The 19225-nt window shown below is 43.1% G+C and overlaps 1 protein-coding gene across 2 annotated transcripts in view; it reads right to left on the minus strand.

Annotated features, from left to right (window-relative positions):
* LOC139687465 (protein big brother-like) overlaps window positions 1-19225 on the minus strand; it is a 145342-nt gene that overhangs the window by 20684 nt on the left and 105433 nt on the right. For both annotated transcript variants that reach the window (XM_071584637.1, XM_071584638.1), the window contains exons 5-6: window positions 10119-10235; window positions 6803-6958 (exon numbers count right to left, since the gene is read on the minus strand). In XM_071584637.1, the coding sequence (XP_071440738.1) occupies window positions 6803-6958; window positions 10119-10235 (273 nt within the window). The remainder of the gene's footprint in view (window positions 1-6802; window positions 6959-10118; window positions 10236-19225) is intronic.

The raw sequence follows: 19225 nt of genomic DNA on the forward strand, positions 1-19225 counted from the left end.
TAAGATGATGAATGATAACTATGAAGTGAATGGAGGAAGACGTCATTGCATCATTGCATAGAACTATGATGCAAATAGGTCGGGAGGAGGATAATTTTGGGTCCTCGACACTTCGATCCTCGGGTCGGAAACACATGATTTTAAGTTATTCAGAGTTTGAAGTTAGCTCGTGAGCCCGTGGCAAAATGTAATTTAGTGTAAGGCTACTAACTTATGGAAAATCAACTTAATACAACATGTATTAATCTATATTTTTTGACGGAGCGATTACACATGTAATTTTGATAAAAATTCGAGTGATTGTCAAAATAATCCTCACCAATGAGCACGGGTGGGTCTCATTCGCTTCCCCATTGAGAATTTATGGATCCGCTATAACCTGATATCCAGCTGAAATCATTGCGAACAAACTAAAAAAAACAGACGTAAAGCAAAAGTCACAAATGAGGAAGAGGATTGAATTACTCTGGAGGCAGTGATTAGCGCACTATAGATATACAGGGAGAGAAAAATTGAGGCCAGAGGTTATTTTCGGTAATATTTCAGTTTGCCTTTAAGGAACACCTTTCGTGGGTTCTGAGCCCCTGGGATCGCGACAGACCATCGCTTGACATCCTTAGTCCCGGCAGACAAGGTGTTCAATACCCACATGGATTGAAACCGTGATCTTTGGTACAGCGGACAGACGCGTGGCCCATTAGATCAACGCGGCCGAAAATTGATTTTTTTTACAATCAACCGCATCATTCCCCGCATTTAAGTGAGCACGACCATGTTCCCTAATTTTTCAGTTTCAAAATAGCCTTAGACATTTTCAGGACTAACTGCCATTCTTTGCATTCGCAACCAGGTGAGCCCGCACCCTCTTGAAGGCTCGGCGCGGTGGTGCATTTTAAAAAGCGTTCCTCACTCTGCATTCTGAGATTTTACCTTTTGATGACTATCGCTTTCGACCAAGTGCGACTTTACATGGCATATTTAATTTGCCGTATTGATGTCTTAATGACGAATCTTGGTCAATTTCGAACATCCTGTATTAATGATTGTGAAAAGATGGATTTCTAGCCACGTCACCGGCCGGAGGTCGCCGGTTCGCTTTCTGCCTCGGGAATGAATACTGTGCATGTCCTTCCTTTGTGGTTAGCTACTGATACGTGTAAAAGATGGTACATTATTAAAAAAAAAGTAATCCTTCTATTTATGCTCCATTTTTCGTTTTTATGTCCCTTTCTCCCGAACTTCTCGAACTTTTCAGGCCCGAAAAATTTACCAATAATTAAGGTAGTGCAATTGATACGCGCTAAAGTCTTCCTATATTAATTCCTACATCTTTAAATCGTAGAAAGCTCAAAAGATATTTACATGAAAAGAGACTTTCACTCTTAATCAGAGAAGAGCATTGATATTCAATGAAATTTGTTGTCAATGAGGATTTGACATTCACATTTTTTTCGATACTGAGGAGAAATACTCGCACAATTATGGATTGGAAACGAAAGTGAAGATCATCTATCTCGGAAAAAAATAGGGAAACTTTAACTATGGGAAAAGAAATTTCAGAGGTGGGATTTTTTTTTTTGACTCGGATGTTATAAAAGATAAAATATTACTCTACTTTAATCAAGAGCGAAATCAAATATTAACTTTGTGCAATAGTAAGGATTCCTATGAAAGACTACGGCCACTCAATAGCTGACTTATTTTTAACGATATTTAGCACTCGGATCTGTTGATTCTATTGGTATGATTATCAACCGATGAATGTTTTTTACTAAAAATGTTCTCAACCTGTGTACCTAATTCATTTGGAAACGAATTTCACAATCAAATAAAATCCCTACATGTTTCCGCGTCATTAATAAGGCTTGTATCCAAAAACTCTTCATTCGTCCCCTCAATTAAAAGTGCAAACGAGGACGTGCGCTTTCGCAGCACACGTATTTACAGACAGAATTTGAGAATTTTTATTCCGCAAACTCATCACCCGCAATTCGGAAAATGATCCCGTGCCAGCGGGGAAATGGATTTCAATTTTAAAATTTTCCGAGCGCGATAATTGTTATGTGCAATTACGTATTGGCACGAGCCGTCCGAGGACTTTGGAGCTGACCCCGCGTCGACGGTCCCTCGCGTGCGAATCGACAAATAAAAAAACAAACATAATAATACAATCATCCCTTCGGTTTTGGTCGGGCTCGCTTTTTCCCCGAGAGGGACGATCTCGTCCGATAATTACCCGGGAGCCCTTTCAATTTTTCCATGTGAGGAAGCTATCCCGTCGGCTAATCAAAAGGCCGTCGTTTCGAAACCCGTCGCGTTCATGGGCGCTGTGTGGTTTTCGGCCGAGGGTTGTAATCAAGCGGTGGAGGCGGGCGAAAGAATAATGGACGGAAACCGCGGAAGGGGGTGGGGGGTAAATAATCACGGGGCGTACCCGGTTTGGCAGAAGGGATATTTTTGCCTTGTTCCTAGTACTTCGCGACGTAAATAGAACTCCGCGAACGGGTGTCGATTCACCAAGGATGAGACGGACAAAATGTCATTTCATATCGCTATGATCGAAATGCCACGTATCGAATTTACACGAAAGGACGAATGCACACGCAAGAGATGATTCGTAGAAGTACGGGTCCAATTTCAACAAAGGACTTAAACGCGCACAATGCACACAATTTAAGGAATGTTACGCGTGCCATACTCACCCCAACACGATAACCAATGATCACGATAATATTCGACACCTCGTTGGATGTAACCGCTGCTTTCGTAAACGCCATCCAAGTGCGTTCATTAATTCGACAAAATCCTTCGGATGTGACTAGGAGGCAGCACACTTTTCATTTACTTTTTCATCCAAGAATCAAATAAATTATCAATCTATTTACTATCAATAATTAAATCCATGTTCCATTACCTATTAATATTATCGTATGAAGCGTTTCTAATACTATACCTATTTTTATTATACAGGGTCGCACCCAAAAGTGGTAGGACTGATTTTTTTGCAAGAATTTTATTGACGATATACTTACATCGACTTAATAATCTTCAAAGTATGCTCCTTGAGCTGCTACACACTTAGTATAACGTTGCTCCCCTTCTCCGTATGCCCGCTGGAAATTTTCTTTGGGGGTGCCGTTGATGACCCTCGTCGAAGCCTCTTGAACGGCCTTTATCGAGTCAAAACGTCGTCCCTTGCGCTGTTTTTTCATCAGGGGGAAGAAGAAGAAGTCCGGTGGTGCCAGATCGGGAGAATAGGGCGGGTGCGGCAACGTGGCAACACTTCTTCGGAAATGCGCACACGCGTTGCCTGTTGGTCGACACTCAGAATTTTCGGCACCATCTTGGCGCACACCTTGCGCATGGCCAAATCCTGTGAAATAATGCGTTGGACGTTGGATGCAGACAGATCCAACTGGTCTGCAATTTCTTCACTGGTTAAGCGTCGGCCTGTGTTCAGCAGTGTCCTCACTCTGTCCACATTCGTGTCGGTTCTTGCCGTCGACGGCCGTCCGGAGCGATGGTCGTCTTCAACGAGCTCCCTACCCTCTTTAAACAACTTGTGTCACTCAAATACTGTGGAACGGCTTAAAGCAGTGTCCCCATAAGCCTGCTTGACCATATTGAGGGTCTCAGTTGCCGTCTTCCCGAGTTTCGCACAAAACTTCACGGAATAACGTTGCTCTAAATTCAGATTCATTTTGTTTTTCGACGCGGACAAAAAACTTGCTTCACTAAAAACGGTGCCCTCACTCAACGACAACCCGCAGGCGACTGAGGTTGGTGTCGGTCTGTTGCTAAGAGCCCCCTCCACCTTACCCTGCCAGGCAGACCCCCCTGCACCGCTCCGTTCGCGCCAGAGAAAATCAGTCCTACCACTTTTGGGTGCGACCCTGTATTTTTGAAATCGTCGGCACAATTTTCTGTAGAAGTTCATTCGATTTGATAAAAATCGACCGGTTAAGAATCGTATTTTGAATGTAACTGGGACTTTGGAGTTATTTCAAGATAAGGTATGCTGAATTGTGCCATACACCTTCACCTGAATTGGGTATCGATACATAACGTCGAAATAAATATAATAGATATTCCACGATGAAATATATTCTTCAGTACCACTCCAATGTTTTTAGAACACCCAAGGGAGTGATGTGTAATGAATTGTCGTAAATATCACATTTCTTTTGACATGGAAATTCCTTGCGGATGGGTGGCTCAATATAATGTCAAAGGAGCATTGCACATTGCAGTCGATAAATCGCGTTGTCGAAAAAGTTCCGTTTGTTTTTCCCCATCCTAATTAATGAAGTGCGATGATGCCTATGACTTCCTTCAATCAAACTGTGACGTGCAGTGGCGCGTAAAGACCTCATCAGTTCACACGTAGGGCTTGACACCAAAAAAACAAGCAAAGCGTGAAACACAAATGCAACCGAGGGGCATTCAGTTGATACCTCACGCCGACACAGGGAAAAAGAGTTTGGCCTTTCGGGTGGGGTTTTTGGTGAGTACATATTTCAGTACTATTGGGTTCGTTGTTTTGTATGCGACGCAATGCAGCTCTGAGGAGAGTGCATGCCTACACCATACGATTTCATATCGCTCGAATGCGTTTTTAGGCAAAACGGTAATGATTTAATGTAAATCATTTCAGCTTTAATTGTAAATTTTCTCCACGCACTCACCCGAACATGAGATACTGCACTCAAACATATCAAAATGGAAGGATCGAGGAATCATTTGCGTCATTGTGCATGCGTGACAGGACGCGTCCGTTTCCAGATTTCAATCCTTACATTCGGATAAGTTGGAGGGAGAAATGGGCTGTCTTAATTGAGTGAGGCCATTTTCGGCTCTTTCATGCTCCACCTCCTTTCTTTGACTCCGTGAGATATGAACATCCCATCCTTCGCATTTATTCTACACGTGTCACTATTATTGAACAGCATATTTTGTAAAGGAAATGAAAGACAAGACGCATTTAGGTTTGACGAAAGTTTTTTTCACTGCGATTATTTCTTCGGACGAATTTCGTGTTTTTACTGCCAAAATTCCCTACTTAGAAATATTTTTTAAAATTTTAGTGACATTAGAATTCGCACAGCGAAAATAAACAAAGCAAACCGAAACTCTTTTCAACGGTTTGATAAATAAGCATAAATACGCATCCGAGTGCGTGCGCAGATCCCGTGGTAGGTTTTGAACACTCTCCGACGACTATCATCTTCTACTGATCGCGAGAACTTTCTCTTGTTTGCTTGTTTTCAATTGTTTCCTTCTTCATTTCTTCGTAACCTGCCTTCATGCTGTCTAAAAAAGTCTATTCTCTTCCTTTGTCTATCCCGCTCACCAAATGCACGTCCTTCTATCAAGGCGTTAGTTCAACACGTCCCATTCAACCTTTGACTATTTCCCATAAAATAAAACCCACTTTCTCTGCCTTTTACGGATTTCCCCTAGCAAATTCATCTCTTCACCCACTAAACTAAAGAAAATTTCGTTAGTCTAATTCTCGTTAATTTATTTAATAACTATGGTCTACCTGTCAAGTAGGGTTTTTGATGGAACCAGGAGCTGAGCGCTGCTACGTACACTTCCAAGCTCCGCTGAGCACAATACTAAATACTGTGGAACCACTCATGTGTTTTAATCATTACTCCACTCCACATAAATTATACCTCTCTTCCTTCCAGTCCAACTCAATTCCACTTATCATCTTCCTCAATCTAGCTTACCAGAAAATCTCCAATCAATCACATTCCCTTCTATCAAATTCTTTTGCCTCACGGTTTCTCCGGCATCCATTTTTCCTTTTATCTTCGAACTTCCCCCAAAAACCTCTTTACCTCTAACGTGCCCCAGCATTTCTTCGTTCGATTTCTTTTCCGACCATTCCTTCCATTCTTCTCCACAGACACATCTAAAAATTGAAGGCGTAGAAATCTTTATTTCCTTATATTTTTTAGCTACGGATATCAGCCTAAACCGAACATCTAATACCTCTTTTCGAATGATTTTGGTACTTTTTTATTTTAATGTTTGCTTTGCGTGAGGTAAATTTTTCGCCATGCTAAACCTGCTCGATATAATTAAGAGGTTTTTTTATTCTGAATGATTTCTTTACTAACAGAAATGGTTACTTTCGAATAATTTAACACTGTCAATTATTCATTTAACTAGATATAAAATACACATTTTTTTAACTTCACTTTTCACGTTGCATATTACCACAACTCTTCACGTACTGCGTTTACCTGACGCGAAAACAGTTTCCCGTGACTTGTATGCTACCTTGTAGATTTAGATATAGTATCATTGGCGCTCTGTGTGGAAATAATAACTCTATATACGGCGAGTAAATTGCAGCCTCGAGAACTTTTGGCGAAATTATTTCCATGCAAACTAACTACGCGATGGAAACTCCCAGAAGAATATTACGTATTATTTACTATCGTCATAAATTTCCTCGCTCCAAACTTGATTATTTTAGAATAAAGCGGGAAGAACCGTCAGTGATGCATCGAGCGATGAATTGACCGCACTTGATGATTACCCTGGCTTTAGGGAGGCGTGGAGGAAGTGGGTGAGTGGTTGGAGAAGATTTGAGCTTGGAGCTCCGCGGGCTTTATCCGGAGAACCAGGAACTTCCGCGAGAGGGCGAGACCGTCTCCCGCGCGAATCGACGGTGTGGCGAGAGGCGGAGGGGGGAGGGGAAGGAAGGCCGACCCGGCGTGAGGTGGTGGGGCGGCAAATGAACGGCCCCCTCGGTGCGGTATACCTAGAGATGGAAATCGTGTCGTACATCGAGGGAGAGTTCGATCTGGCCCTCCGGCAGGTGGTTGCTCTGGTGGCCGCTGTGGCTCTGGTGGTGGTTCCTGTAAGCCTTTCGGTGCTCGTTAAACTCCCGCAGCCTCTGGTTGTAGTGGTCCAGCTGCTCCCGGAGCATCGCGTCTTCGATCTGTGAAATCGAGAGGGGAGAGAGAGAGAGAGATGAAGAGAAGGTGTGTGTGAGAGAGAGAGAGCCGTGAATCACGGTGATTCGTGGGACGGGACGCGAGAACAGGGGCTGCCCAAGGGACAACACTCGGCGGCCCTGTCGCCTGAACATCGCCACCCTTGTCTGTCGTCCTCCCACGTGACTCCATACTCAGTGTGAATAGTATGACACCAAGTGTTTGTTTTTGGAATGTTACACAGCAGTGAGCAGTCGAGTCAAAATTAACCGCCGAACCAAACAATACAATGAGTACCCATGTACAATATACACCACGTGAGTATTGAAATCGTAGAAATTTGTCACCGCCTCTTTAACAGTTTCCATTAACGGCTTAAGACCTGACTCCTTACGTCGCATGATCATATGGCCTTTATTCAGCGTCTATATAAATTTAAAGTACTAGGAGGTCGCGTTCAAGTTTAATTTTATTCCAAAATGTCCGTGTTGTAGTATTCAAACGCAGTAGGTATAGTTTCAGTTGTAAAAAAAACCTATCCTAAACTACTGATCCACTAAGAAATCGTATTGCGATCAAATTAATTTAGGGGCAGGGACATATTTCCTTATTAATCTAGTAAAGGGGACTCACTTCTAATTAAAATTTTATATTCTTTTCAGTGGGTCATAGTACTGAAATGTTAACTCCAAAAAAGTATTTAACTTCTGCCCCGATTAATAATTTCTAAGTATATATATATATATATATATATATATATATATATATATATATATATGTATGTATATATATATATACATACACACACACATATAAGGAGAGGGTGTATATACGTGTACATGTGTAAGCACAATTAAATTCCTTAATAACATATTTTTTTATTTTACATATGAATACTTAATTTAGAGTCACAATTTTCCCATAATTTCTTCGGGAGATTCATTGATTAGAAATTTAATTTCTTAAATGCATTTTTACAGTTTAATTTATACATTCATTTCTAAAATGTCTCATCCGCAGTTAATTCAATAATGAGATTGGAATTCTTTACTAACTTAATTGTGGAGATAATGTTAAAAATCAGTATTTTATGTAGAAGAACAATTCACTAGTGTGTAACTGTAAATCATATCAGAGAATAAATCTAAATGAAGACAAAGGGAAAAGCTGAAATAATAACAAAAAAAGTATTGCCAAACGTTATTTTTACGCGAATAAGGTATGAATAAGATCATTTTTTCAAGTGACTTCATGTAAAATATCGATTCGATTAATTACAAGCCAATTTAATTTAATATTGTCTTTGGGGACTAGCGCTAGGATACATTTCCACAAAATAACTAATAGAGAAAGCTAACAACTTATGAAGTCATTGCTGCCATTAGAGATGGTTGAGTAATTTGGCATGGGTAGGATATTCAGGGAATGGAAGAAGGGCGGAGAGATAACCGGCGTCGGTATTAGCCCACTCTTAACTAAAGGCGCCATATGTGGTCCACAATTCAGCGTTCCACCCGCCTGACGGCGTACTCACTTAAAATACTCCCCATATAGCACCCCAAATAGAGAGCCCAGGACTTCGGGTTGGGAAGCCAGTACATTAGCCACCACACCACTACCACAAGTAAAAGGAAGCGGACGTAGTGGTGATTCATAAAACGCACATGATTAGAGGAAATCATTATCAACCCACAGAAGAATTTTTTTCAGTAAACGGACTTATGCTGGTTTCCTAGGCAATAATGTATCCGTCACATACAGCCAGGGCATAACATTTAATCACGACGTTTTACTTTTCAAGTTTAATCACGATCATGGCACCTGCACATGAGAAATTTGAGTTTTTTTCCGACGCTGGTGGGATTAAAAAAAAGTGAGGTTTAATATACCACCATTACATGAAGGTAAAAAAAAATTATAGAAGCGTTATAATCGATTGATTGATCCCGGCTATTACTTTATGATGCATCGGCAGTCAATGATCCGTGAAAAACTTCCGGATGTTTTGTGTCGTAAAATTGAGCAAACCACCGTTAATACATGAGCTTATCAAACAGCTCCTGGTAAATTATATTTACAACATAGTCACCTTAGTATGATTTTTTCCATGGTACAGCGATAAAATTTTAAATGAATCGCTTCATTAGAATGAATTTACTTCATTAAATTTTGTGTTTACAATCGTGAAATTTGACAATTGCTTGTTTGAATCTTTATTCTTAATGAAATTGCTGACAAATATGTTACACACGCAACGTGTTCGGAATTGGGTGGATAAATTAATTTTACTGCATTGTTTACCACATTTATTTGTGCTTCGAAAAGCGTATTAAAGAGATTGAAAACGATACTTTTCAAGGCCTCATACCGAAAAGGTACCACTTACGTTTACAGATGACCAGACTAGTTTGCCTTTCATTGCCACCGGGGAGAGAATGGATGATAGACTCGGCGGCGGCGAGCTTTATAGTCCGGTGAAAACACTTGTAATGGAAGGAAATTGTGTCGGGGGGACAATTTTTTTCATAGATCCAACTGGCAAATTTGTTCCGAGGATCCTCGCCGAGAGGTTCCCGCCTCTACGGGGGCGATAATCGGGACCGAGAAGTCGTAAAGGAGACCCCATGAGCTCAATTACGCCAACCCCCTCACATACTACATCCTCCTCCCTGACACAATACCCTCCCTCCCCCGGTGGAAAAGTGGCGGGACGGGAAAGGAGGGGGACGAAAGGGTGGAGTAGAATGGAGATAGGGGAAGGGGTGGGGGAGGCGGTGGTAGTGGTGGTGGTGTGGGAGGGGGTGGGGGGTGAGATGCGGCAAATTTGAAACCGTTAGAACCGGATGGCCGGCTCCGAGCGAGGCTTCACGTCTCCGTGGCTCGACCGCAAGAAAGTGAAGGAGATGGAAGGAGTGGACGAGATGAGAGGTGGGCGGGGGAGGGGGTGGGGAATGGTTGAGTAAGAGGGGTTGAGGTGGTTCTGGGTGAGGAGGGAGAGAGGGCGAGAACTTACAAGATTTCCCCTCCCACCCCCGCCAACACCACACCCTCCACCTTCCCGGACGCCGACTCCCCCCCCCTTTTGCCTCCTTTCAAAACAGCCTTCCCCCTCCCTTCATCCACACGCCCCCCCTTTCCTCCTTCCCTCCCCCTCACCCGTCTCACCTGTGCCTTCTCCTCGTCGTATTCCAGGCAGCCGACGCCGTCTAGCCTTTCAAGGTCTATCCATCCTCTCCACCGCACGCAAACCCCGTTCATGATGAAACTTGACCGAAGATGGACCTGGAGGAAACAAAAAGGAAACATCGATGAGGCATTTCTCTCTCGAACCCCTTTCACCCTCCTCCTCTCCCCCCCCCCCGACCCCAACCCCCGTGCCAACCCTTCCATGGGTCGAGAGTGGATGGATGGGGGCTGTGGAGTAGTTTTCACGCGAGGAACGCCGGAGAGAGCACGGTCCGGCCCCTCCCACCCCCGGTAGAGACGAGATCGGACCTGGGGTGTCCGTTCTCCCCAACCCCCGCACCCTCCATTCTCGACCCCCTTTGCAAGGGACGAAAAAATGTGAGGGCTGGGTTGTGGAAGGGATTCGGATGGTTGGTGGGGGAGGTTGGAAGATGCGGGAAAGGGTGAAGGGAGGTGCTCCGGGGCCAATTTCCTGCCCGCTCTACGAGGCTAACGAGAAACAAACCCTCTCCCTCCTCCGATAACCACCCCCTAACCTACGTTCACCTCCTTCCCTCCCCCCGTTCCCGAGGAGGAAACTAATGGGGGGGGGGGAGGTTTGCTCGATTTGGACCCCAAACTCGGATCATTAATATCACGGGGTTGTGTTCGAAATTAATTATTATTCGACGACTCCGAAACACGCGGGGTGGGAAAGATGACGGCAATTTATTGGCCGACGGGAGCTCGCTAACGACATTACCCTTATCACCACCGGTTCGAAACGAGCCACGTCAACTCGCTTTCTGTCGGATTTTGAACTGGACGTCCGTGTGTAATAACATTCGGGGTCAATGAGGAGTACGGTGAGTTTAAAATTCACGCGCTTCGGTCGGTCGGTCGGTCAACTTGAGAATCCACGTTGTTGGAATTTTATTTTGCGTTATACGAGCATAGTTGTTTATGACGAGTTAAAACGGACCGAAAATTCCTGAGAATTAAGGAGTCACTAAATGATAAAACTGGAATAGTTATCACTTGAACATTCACATTCGCCCGAGGAAGGGTTTTTGAACACTTAAGATTATTGTTACAGGTGACCTACGTACAGTTCAGAAGTGGATGCTCCATCAAACTAAAGGTCATCGTTCATGGTTCCCGTAAAGAAAACAAAACCCTTTTCTTCTACATGACTCCTAAGTCAGATCTAAAAATCCTTAATTTTTTTCCTACTCTCCAGAGGACTATAATTTTCACTGAGAATCATAACCACCTCTAAAAAGTCCTCCTTATCCTCATATCTCTCCCTTAAATAAAGTGATTTTGATTCACACGACGCCATGCTCCACATGCATCTCGTTTGAGAATCCCTGACGTCAATTCTCCTTTTTCGAAAACATTATCTATCCCCTTTAGTAAAATAAATGTTTTCTGCCGATGCCATGACTTGAACGCGTACTGTCCTCCAGGATACCCAACATATCATTCTTTTCAGCAAATTAAAAAGTTATGCCCTCCTATTTTAATGCTAATGCATTTTCTTTTTAGTTCTTTAAAATTACATCGTTTCCATTTTATGGTTGCTTATCTTCTTCACAAAATTTATTCCGCAATTATTTCACCAATAATTGAATTCTCCTTTCGTGACTTAATTTTCGAAGTTTTGCCATCCATAAAATTAAGTACCTAAATCCGTCCTGTGACTGGTTTCCTAATGGCCGCGGCGGCACAAGTTCCACTATTGCCCCTGAACTCAATACGATCATCGGCATACCGATTATTCTCTTGATTCATTCTCGAATACTGCCTAGTATCCTTAGGACTATCTCTCCTCTCCTTTCTGCGAACGAAATAAATCCTTAGTCCTAATATTTAATCCAAAACATTCATGAGTTCAAGGATAAAACCTGAAGCAGAATCACAAAAACTTTGAAAATTATCCACCCGTGCGAAGAGGTGTTACCATATTTTCTCATCAAAATATCTCTCATCCCCTCGAAATATCCCTCATCTTCAAATATTTCACAGCGTAAATTTACACGTGTTTCATTCCAGATTTTAATGAACGAAAATTTGACCATTTAGTAATAACTGGAAAACCTACATAATACCCATAACAAATAAGTGGAGGAAGTTGAAAGAAGAAAAATTTATAATTCTTCTAACTTCTGTTAAAGAAGTAATGAGAAATTATTAGTTAACTCCCACCGCACAAAGTCGTTTTCATCCATCATTTGCTAAAATCATAATTATGACCGACTACGTAGAAGCAACATTTCTAATGAGTCTGCTGCAAGAAATTTCTCACAACTTCCATCTTTAATTCTGTACAGCTTAAGTTATACATTGCTAACACAAAATCAGTTGACGCATCACAGAACTGTATTATCATAGCACTTCATAATTAACCAAATAGTCACCTACACGAATGATATTTTATAAGATCATATTTCAGAAAGGTAATATGTGCAAATTACAATTTCGATAATATTGACTTTATAATATTCGAAATTACTGTTATTTCCCTGCCGCCGAGGTAAACATGATGAGGATGGGTCTCAGGTGCGCACTTGAGGTGCGCAGAATTCACCGCGGTGTTTTATGTTAACCATTTCGGTTAAAAACTTTTGGATTCAGAAGTTGATAATCGTTTTCCGAGGGATCATTATTTTTTATTATAGTTGATCATACCCTAGCGGTGGCTTGCAGGACACTAAAATATCTAAAAACATCTACCGGATAAGTTATGTTTTAGATATTTACTCACAACACAACTACCAAATTAATATCATCTCTCTCCTAACAAAACACGACCCCGCATACTTCTTTCTCATCAACAAGCCCCTCTTCACCTCCGTATACTTCCTTCGTCCCTTCATTCCGTCCAACATCCCTATCCTATTTCGACTCCTTCCTCGTTTGCCTGACATTCTCCCCTCTATCATAGTCTTCAACGTCCCACTGCCGATAAATATGCTTTGCATCTATGTTTTCTGTCTCATTATTTCTCCCAACAATCCTCTCTCCTCCCCCATCATACCCAGCATCTCCTCATTTGTTTTCCTCTCTGTACATTTCACCTTCTCCTCACTTATATTTCAAAAACCTCTAACATATGCCTGATGCAATGACCAAGTTTTTGCACCATACAAAACTATGTTCCATATCAAACTGCTGACGAGTCTTTTCTTAACATCCTTACTCAATGTCCCTTTCATCAACTCCTTCCTCCTTGTGAAAGCCTCTTTGCCTTGCGCAATTCTTCTCCTTACGTCCATACTAATTTGACTATTTTGGTCCAAAATACTTCCGAGATACGTAAACTGTTCCACCTGCTCTAGTTTTTGCCCACCTATTTTAACGTTTAACTTAGCCTTCCTCTCTCCGGAAAACCGCTCTACCTTTGTTTTATTTACATTCATTCTCATCCCATACCTATCGCCCTGAATTCCGAATGTACTCCAAGGGATATGGGAAAAAAAACTGTTAGCGTCCCGTCGGCACCAATCTCGGGAATGGTCAATAACGTATAGCGAAAGTGAGTCGGAAAAGGGTGAATGCCAGAATATAGTATATGCCTCCGTGCAATCCTCCGACGACAGGTGGCGTACCCATCGGCCGCCTGACCCCTCGCTGTGCGTCCTCCCATTCATTTTGACGCGAGGCAGTTGTTGGAGCGGATGATGGCCCCGTGAGGCGAGTCACAGGGAGCGGTGGCGGCTGTGCGGCGAGACACAATGGTGACGGCCGGGCGCCCCTCACGGACCGACCAAACAGACGTTGTTCAAAACCCCCCAAACGGACACATCATGCCACCGGACGAAAGCGTTTCTCTCCGCGTCCAATGCCAGAGTGAGCTATTAATTACAGGCCTTCGTAATCATCCCGACGTATTACGCAGTCGCCCGAGCTCCGACCACTCTCTGCGGACCCGGCCGCGTTTTCTTCCGTTTCAGCGTTTTGCGCGCGCTATTTATTTTTTTGTGTTAACCGCGCGTCTTCTCTTCTCACTCATCTCCCTCGGACTACCTAAGGTCATTGTTCACCTCAATTAGCCGTGCCCAATGGCTGCGGACGATCGAACGGAGCTCATAAACCCCTCTCCCAACGTAGCCGCGGCTCGATTTTAAAACGACACGGTCCGCCGGCCATACTAACAGCAGTGCGCCTGTCGCTGTGCTTTTGTCCGTGTGCCTGTGTAGGTGTGTGTTTGTGTACAAGTGTGTGTGTGTGTGTGGGTGAGAGTGGAAATGACCGATTTCCGGCCTCACCGGCACCACGCAACCGTAACACACCTCTCCCCGCTCTCCCTCACCGCCTCCCCTCCCTCCATCCCCCCCCAATGGTACCCTTCTTACACCCATCACCCCACACCCAGACGTCCAGTCACTTTCCCCTATTCCTACCAACCCCCCCCCCACCCGATTTCCCATTTCCCTCTTCCCCTCCCCCCCCAGAAACAAACCCCTTCTCAATTTCCTTCCCTTCCTCCCACACCCCACCACCACTTCAGCCCTGCTCCCTCCCATTTCTCCCCCGTCTCCCATCTCGATCCTATTTTTTTTCATTCCGTCTTCCAACTCCTCCTCCTTCCACCTTCGCGCCATCACTCCCCAACACCTCCCCGTACGCCCGTCCACATCTGTTCCCGAAAAGGGTAACTTTTCCGCGTATTTTTTTATACCCCTTGAATGCCCCCCCCCCTCCTACCGGCGCGTGGTGGGGCATTCACCATTTGTGCCCCCCTCCCGCCCCCTCCGGGAAGTGGTCTTCAACCTTCTCTCTCTTTCCTTCTTTCTCGATTTCAATCGCCCAAGAGAGTCGCCGCGTCAAAATAGCTCCGGAATGGGCAGGCTGGAACCGTCGTTTTGACATTTTTTCACCCCCCACTCGGAGATGGGTCCTTCGCCCAACACCAAGATCCGTTTGTACTTAAAAATGCGTTCTCGGGAACCCCAGGAGTAGTATTTAAATTGAGTGGCATATTCAAAAAACACCGAGCGGACGTAAATTCGTCCACCAAATTCTTCTGCTTCGTACCGATTGAAATGATTTATGTATGCACTTCCCTGAGTTCAATTTTGCAAGTTGGACTCAACGAATGGTTATCCCATGCGACTGCCACGGGAATCGCACATCGGGAAACACAGCTATCCATAAACTTCCGAGCAATTGGTAAGTCGTGAAAGGACTGGAATGGATCGGATCAGTTTGGTGACTTTAAGAAGGAAAGGGGAGTGAATGAGTGGATACTCCGAAAGAAGTAATTTATTTGAACTTTTATACAAAAACAAACAGCTTAATCACAGAGGTATTTGACTACTGACTCACATCGCCCGGAGATTAAATCACGAACATGATTTTCGGGCAATGCCAAAATGCATGCACCTAATTGCTAATTAATCTCTTTCCTACATATCACGGGATGCGGTATAATATTTCGATGCTTTTAGAAGTAATTTGAATTGAAATATAACTTTGAGGTATGAGGTCCTTGTAGAGAAGAATATTTTCAAGACCTTAGCTGCTTGATTCACCAGGTGATCAAACCTAATAAAAACCTTTAAATTCTGAAATTGAATTCGGTTCAGATGAAATTTTATCGCCCCTAACAGGACGTACATAAGTAGTAGATGGATAAGTTAAATTTTGGTGGCTAGCGAGTTCATTACCGACGAGACTAGGCTTGCAGCAGGCTTGCATCGCTTTTGCATGATATCCTATATAAAAAAGTATTTATTCACAATGGTCAAATTCAAAGTAAAAATAAAGAACGCCATTGACGTATTCTCACACTTTATCGCATATTAGTTTTCGATCATCGTCATATCCAGTATTTCAAGCGAATCCGGCATAAAGAGGGCTCTTTCACCTCCCCATGGTCTCGGTCGTGAGGGACTCGTTAATCGAGGTCACTCGCCAGCTCGTAAAAGTGGAAGAAGAATCACTGTTTGCTGGTCCACAGGGCGAAGCCCTTGAGGAACTCAACTTTGTGGGGTTCGAGCGGAGGGGAGCCATAAAACGAGGACCCATCTCGCTAGCATAAGGTTCGCAGGAAAAGTTTGAAATGGAGACGCTTCGCAGGTGGCACACTGAACTTTGATAACCTTTGTGAGCACGTAAACTCTGAAAGAAAAAACGCCAAGTGACAGAAGAAGTTCATTACATGCATTTGTGTTATCGTAGAAAGATGGGAGTGTAACTTAAGGATGAACAACCGTCGGGGGCGGAATTCCACGGTGATGTCTCTCTCCAACGCGATTCGCTTCTCGTCCATTACCGTAATCGCACAGAGCCAGAAGCATTATCTACAAATGCATGTATGTTTACTCAAATATAAAATCATGAAAACGCTCGCGAAATTAGAATGAAATGTTGATCTCGTAGCATATACGAGTATTATCCATGCCTAATACTTCTAAAACCGAACGCACCACTGGTGCTCACACACCATAGGAAAGAGGTGTCGAATGGCAACGAGGAGTCAAAAGATCTTGGACTTACCTCGGGGGCATTAGGATATAAAAAAGGAATAATGGGTTCTTGATTGACATTTTGCATGTCCACAATTTTTTCTCAAGGTCTTATACATACGAGTAACAAATACTTGTATTTGTCGCCGTGGAGTGATGCCCGCGGAAAGAGATTTCATTTTACTTTCCTTCCTTTCCCATCTCTTTGAATTTCTCCCGAGGATGGATCAAGGAGTACTAAAAATGAAATCCATTATGGCTTCCGTCTTTCGGCGAATAGTCCAACGAATCATTACCACCATGCAAATCTCATATGATTGCAGTTGTAAAAGAGCAGCAGGATAACCACCCGGTATCTCAAATTTTCTTGAAAACATGATTTAAAAAAAACCTGAAAACGTTGCGTGGTCCTGATATTATCGATAAGTACACCACCGGGATGTGAAGATCCTTAAATACATGCATTGTTGGGAGATGAGAAGGCACGATCAATTTGCACGAAGAACTTTTTATTCCCTCAGTCCAGGTGCATTTCTGCCAAATTCTTTTGATTAAAGTTTACAGCATCATAATTTTATTCGGTATTCCATTTCATGAAATTAAGAAAAGTCCACAATAAAAAGTGAACTTCATGCAAGCAGCATTTATACGACAACTAACAGTTTTATTGAATTAGCCTTTTAATCTTTTGCTGTTTCTTCGGGGTTCTATTAAATGAAATTGACAAAAGCGTGCAATGAAAATCAATTTACTATGAAGGATTAAATTAGTAAAAATGCAGTATGGATTTTTAATACACATTTCCCTTTACAGATACTAATTTTTGAAAACCTTACTTATCTCCTTATCGGTGTCCCTATAAAAGTACAATAACACAAATAAATAATACCGACATTATGAAAGTGTCCTATTTCGTTAGTGCTAATAGGACTATGCCGGTGCCTGTGCAATTTCACATATATATGTGGGTATGTATATGTATGTATGTGTATATATATATAAAAATATATATTTCTCTCTCTCTCTCTCTATATATATATATATATAAATAAATAAATAAATATATATATATATATATATATATATATGGGTCGCGGTAGTCCAGTGGGTAGAGCGTTGGACTGCTGATCGGAGGGTCCCGGGTTCGTTTCCCGGGCAAGGCACTCTGGGCACCTGCAGCTCCACCTAAGCTAAAGTGATTTTTCGGGTACCAGGTCTTCCTGAGAAACCATAACCGGCACAGGGAAAGGAACTGGCCCCCCTACCCTGATGTGTGAATTTTCACACGCCGTATAGGGCTTAGTACTGGGTGATCTCTACCATCACCTACGAAACCGACTTTCGGGTTGTTTTACTGTGTTTATGGTTTGTATGTATAGAAATATATATATATATATATATATATATATAAAATATATTCGTATATAGATATATATATATATATATATATATATATATATATATATATATATATATATATATATATATACTCATATATTCGGATATATATACAAATATATATACAAATATATATACAATTATATATATACAAATATTTTTTATATATTTTATTTATATTTATATATTTATATATATCCACAGTTCACACTTCTTATTTATATCCTGAACACATACAACATCGATGAAATATTTTTTGCTCGGAAATGTACCGGATTGGTAATGCAAACGATTTTAAAGACCAATGAGAAAAATACCGGTACTTTTTTATGTACCACCCAGCCCTATTATGGACTCTCAATGAGATGACGAATCGATGACCCCTACTTCTGCAAGTGAGTAGACTGGTTCTAACACGATTAGGCCGTGTTCGAGCCATCCGGTTGACGTTAAAAAAGGTGGCGGAGGATATACCGAATAGGTGCTCATCCTTCGGTGTGAGCGGGCTGGGTGCAAGACTCATTCTGATGAGAGAGAAAGAGAGCGGGAACGGTAACGACGGGGTGTGGCGTGGGGGGTTGGGAACGAGGAGGAAGCGGGTGGCGTAGCCATCGCCCCCGGTATGGGGAGGGGAGAGCGGGGTGGGCGAGCTCGCATCGAATCGCGACGCTGGGTGGGTGGGGGTGGGAGCCGATGGAGGCGAGCGGCGCGTATCAATTTCCCTCCCTCCGCGATGAAGTCGTTCGCCGAGGGCACGTCACCCCGTCCATCCGTGGACCGAACACAACCCCTCCCGCAGTCCGTCCTCGTTTTATCCACCTTATTAATCGACTTAATGAAGCGGAAATCTACGCTTGAGCCGCTGCGCACGGTGCTCTCGGTTCGGCTTCGCCGAGGAAAGTGCAGCAATACCGCGCGGCGAATACTACTTTCGACCGCGGGATGCGAATAAGCGAGAGACAGGATGTGCAGTCGGCGGTCGACGAACCGTCGTCGCCGCCGTCGCGAAAGTGCCACGGCCGCCGCTGAACGGAGTACACGTGGAATGATGCACCTCGGTGGGGGGGGGGGGGGGTTAGTGGGTTTGGAGATTTTAAAGGCCGTAGCCCCATTCAATATTTGCGCACGTTGGAGGCGAAGAGCCATTGTTTTTCACGATTAAAGCGATAGTGAGAACAATATCAGGCGTTGATGCTCAAAGCGTATAAAAATTATTAGGGGAGCTAGTTTGGGAGT

The sequence above is a fragment of the Hetaerina americana genome, unplaced genomic scaffold (assembly GCF_022747635.1).
Source record: "Hetaerina americana unplaced genomic scaffold, ioHetAmer1.1.p SCAF_2, whole genome shotgun sequence".
NCBI classification, from domain to species: Eukaryota; Metazoa; Arthropoda; class Insecta; order Odonata; family Calopterygidae; genus Hetaerina; species Hetaerina americana.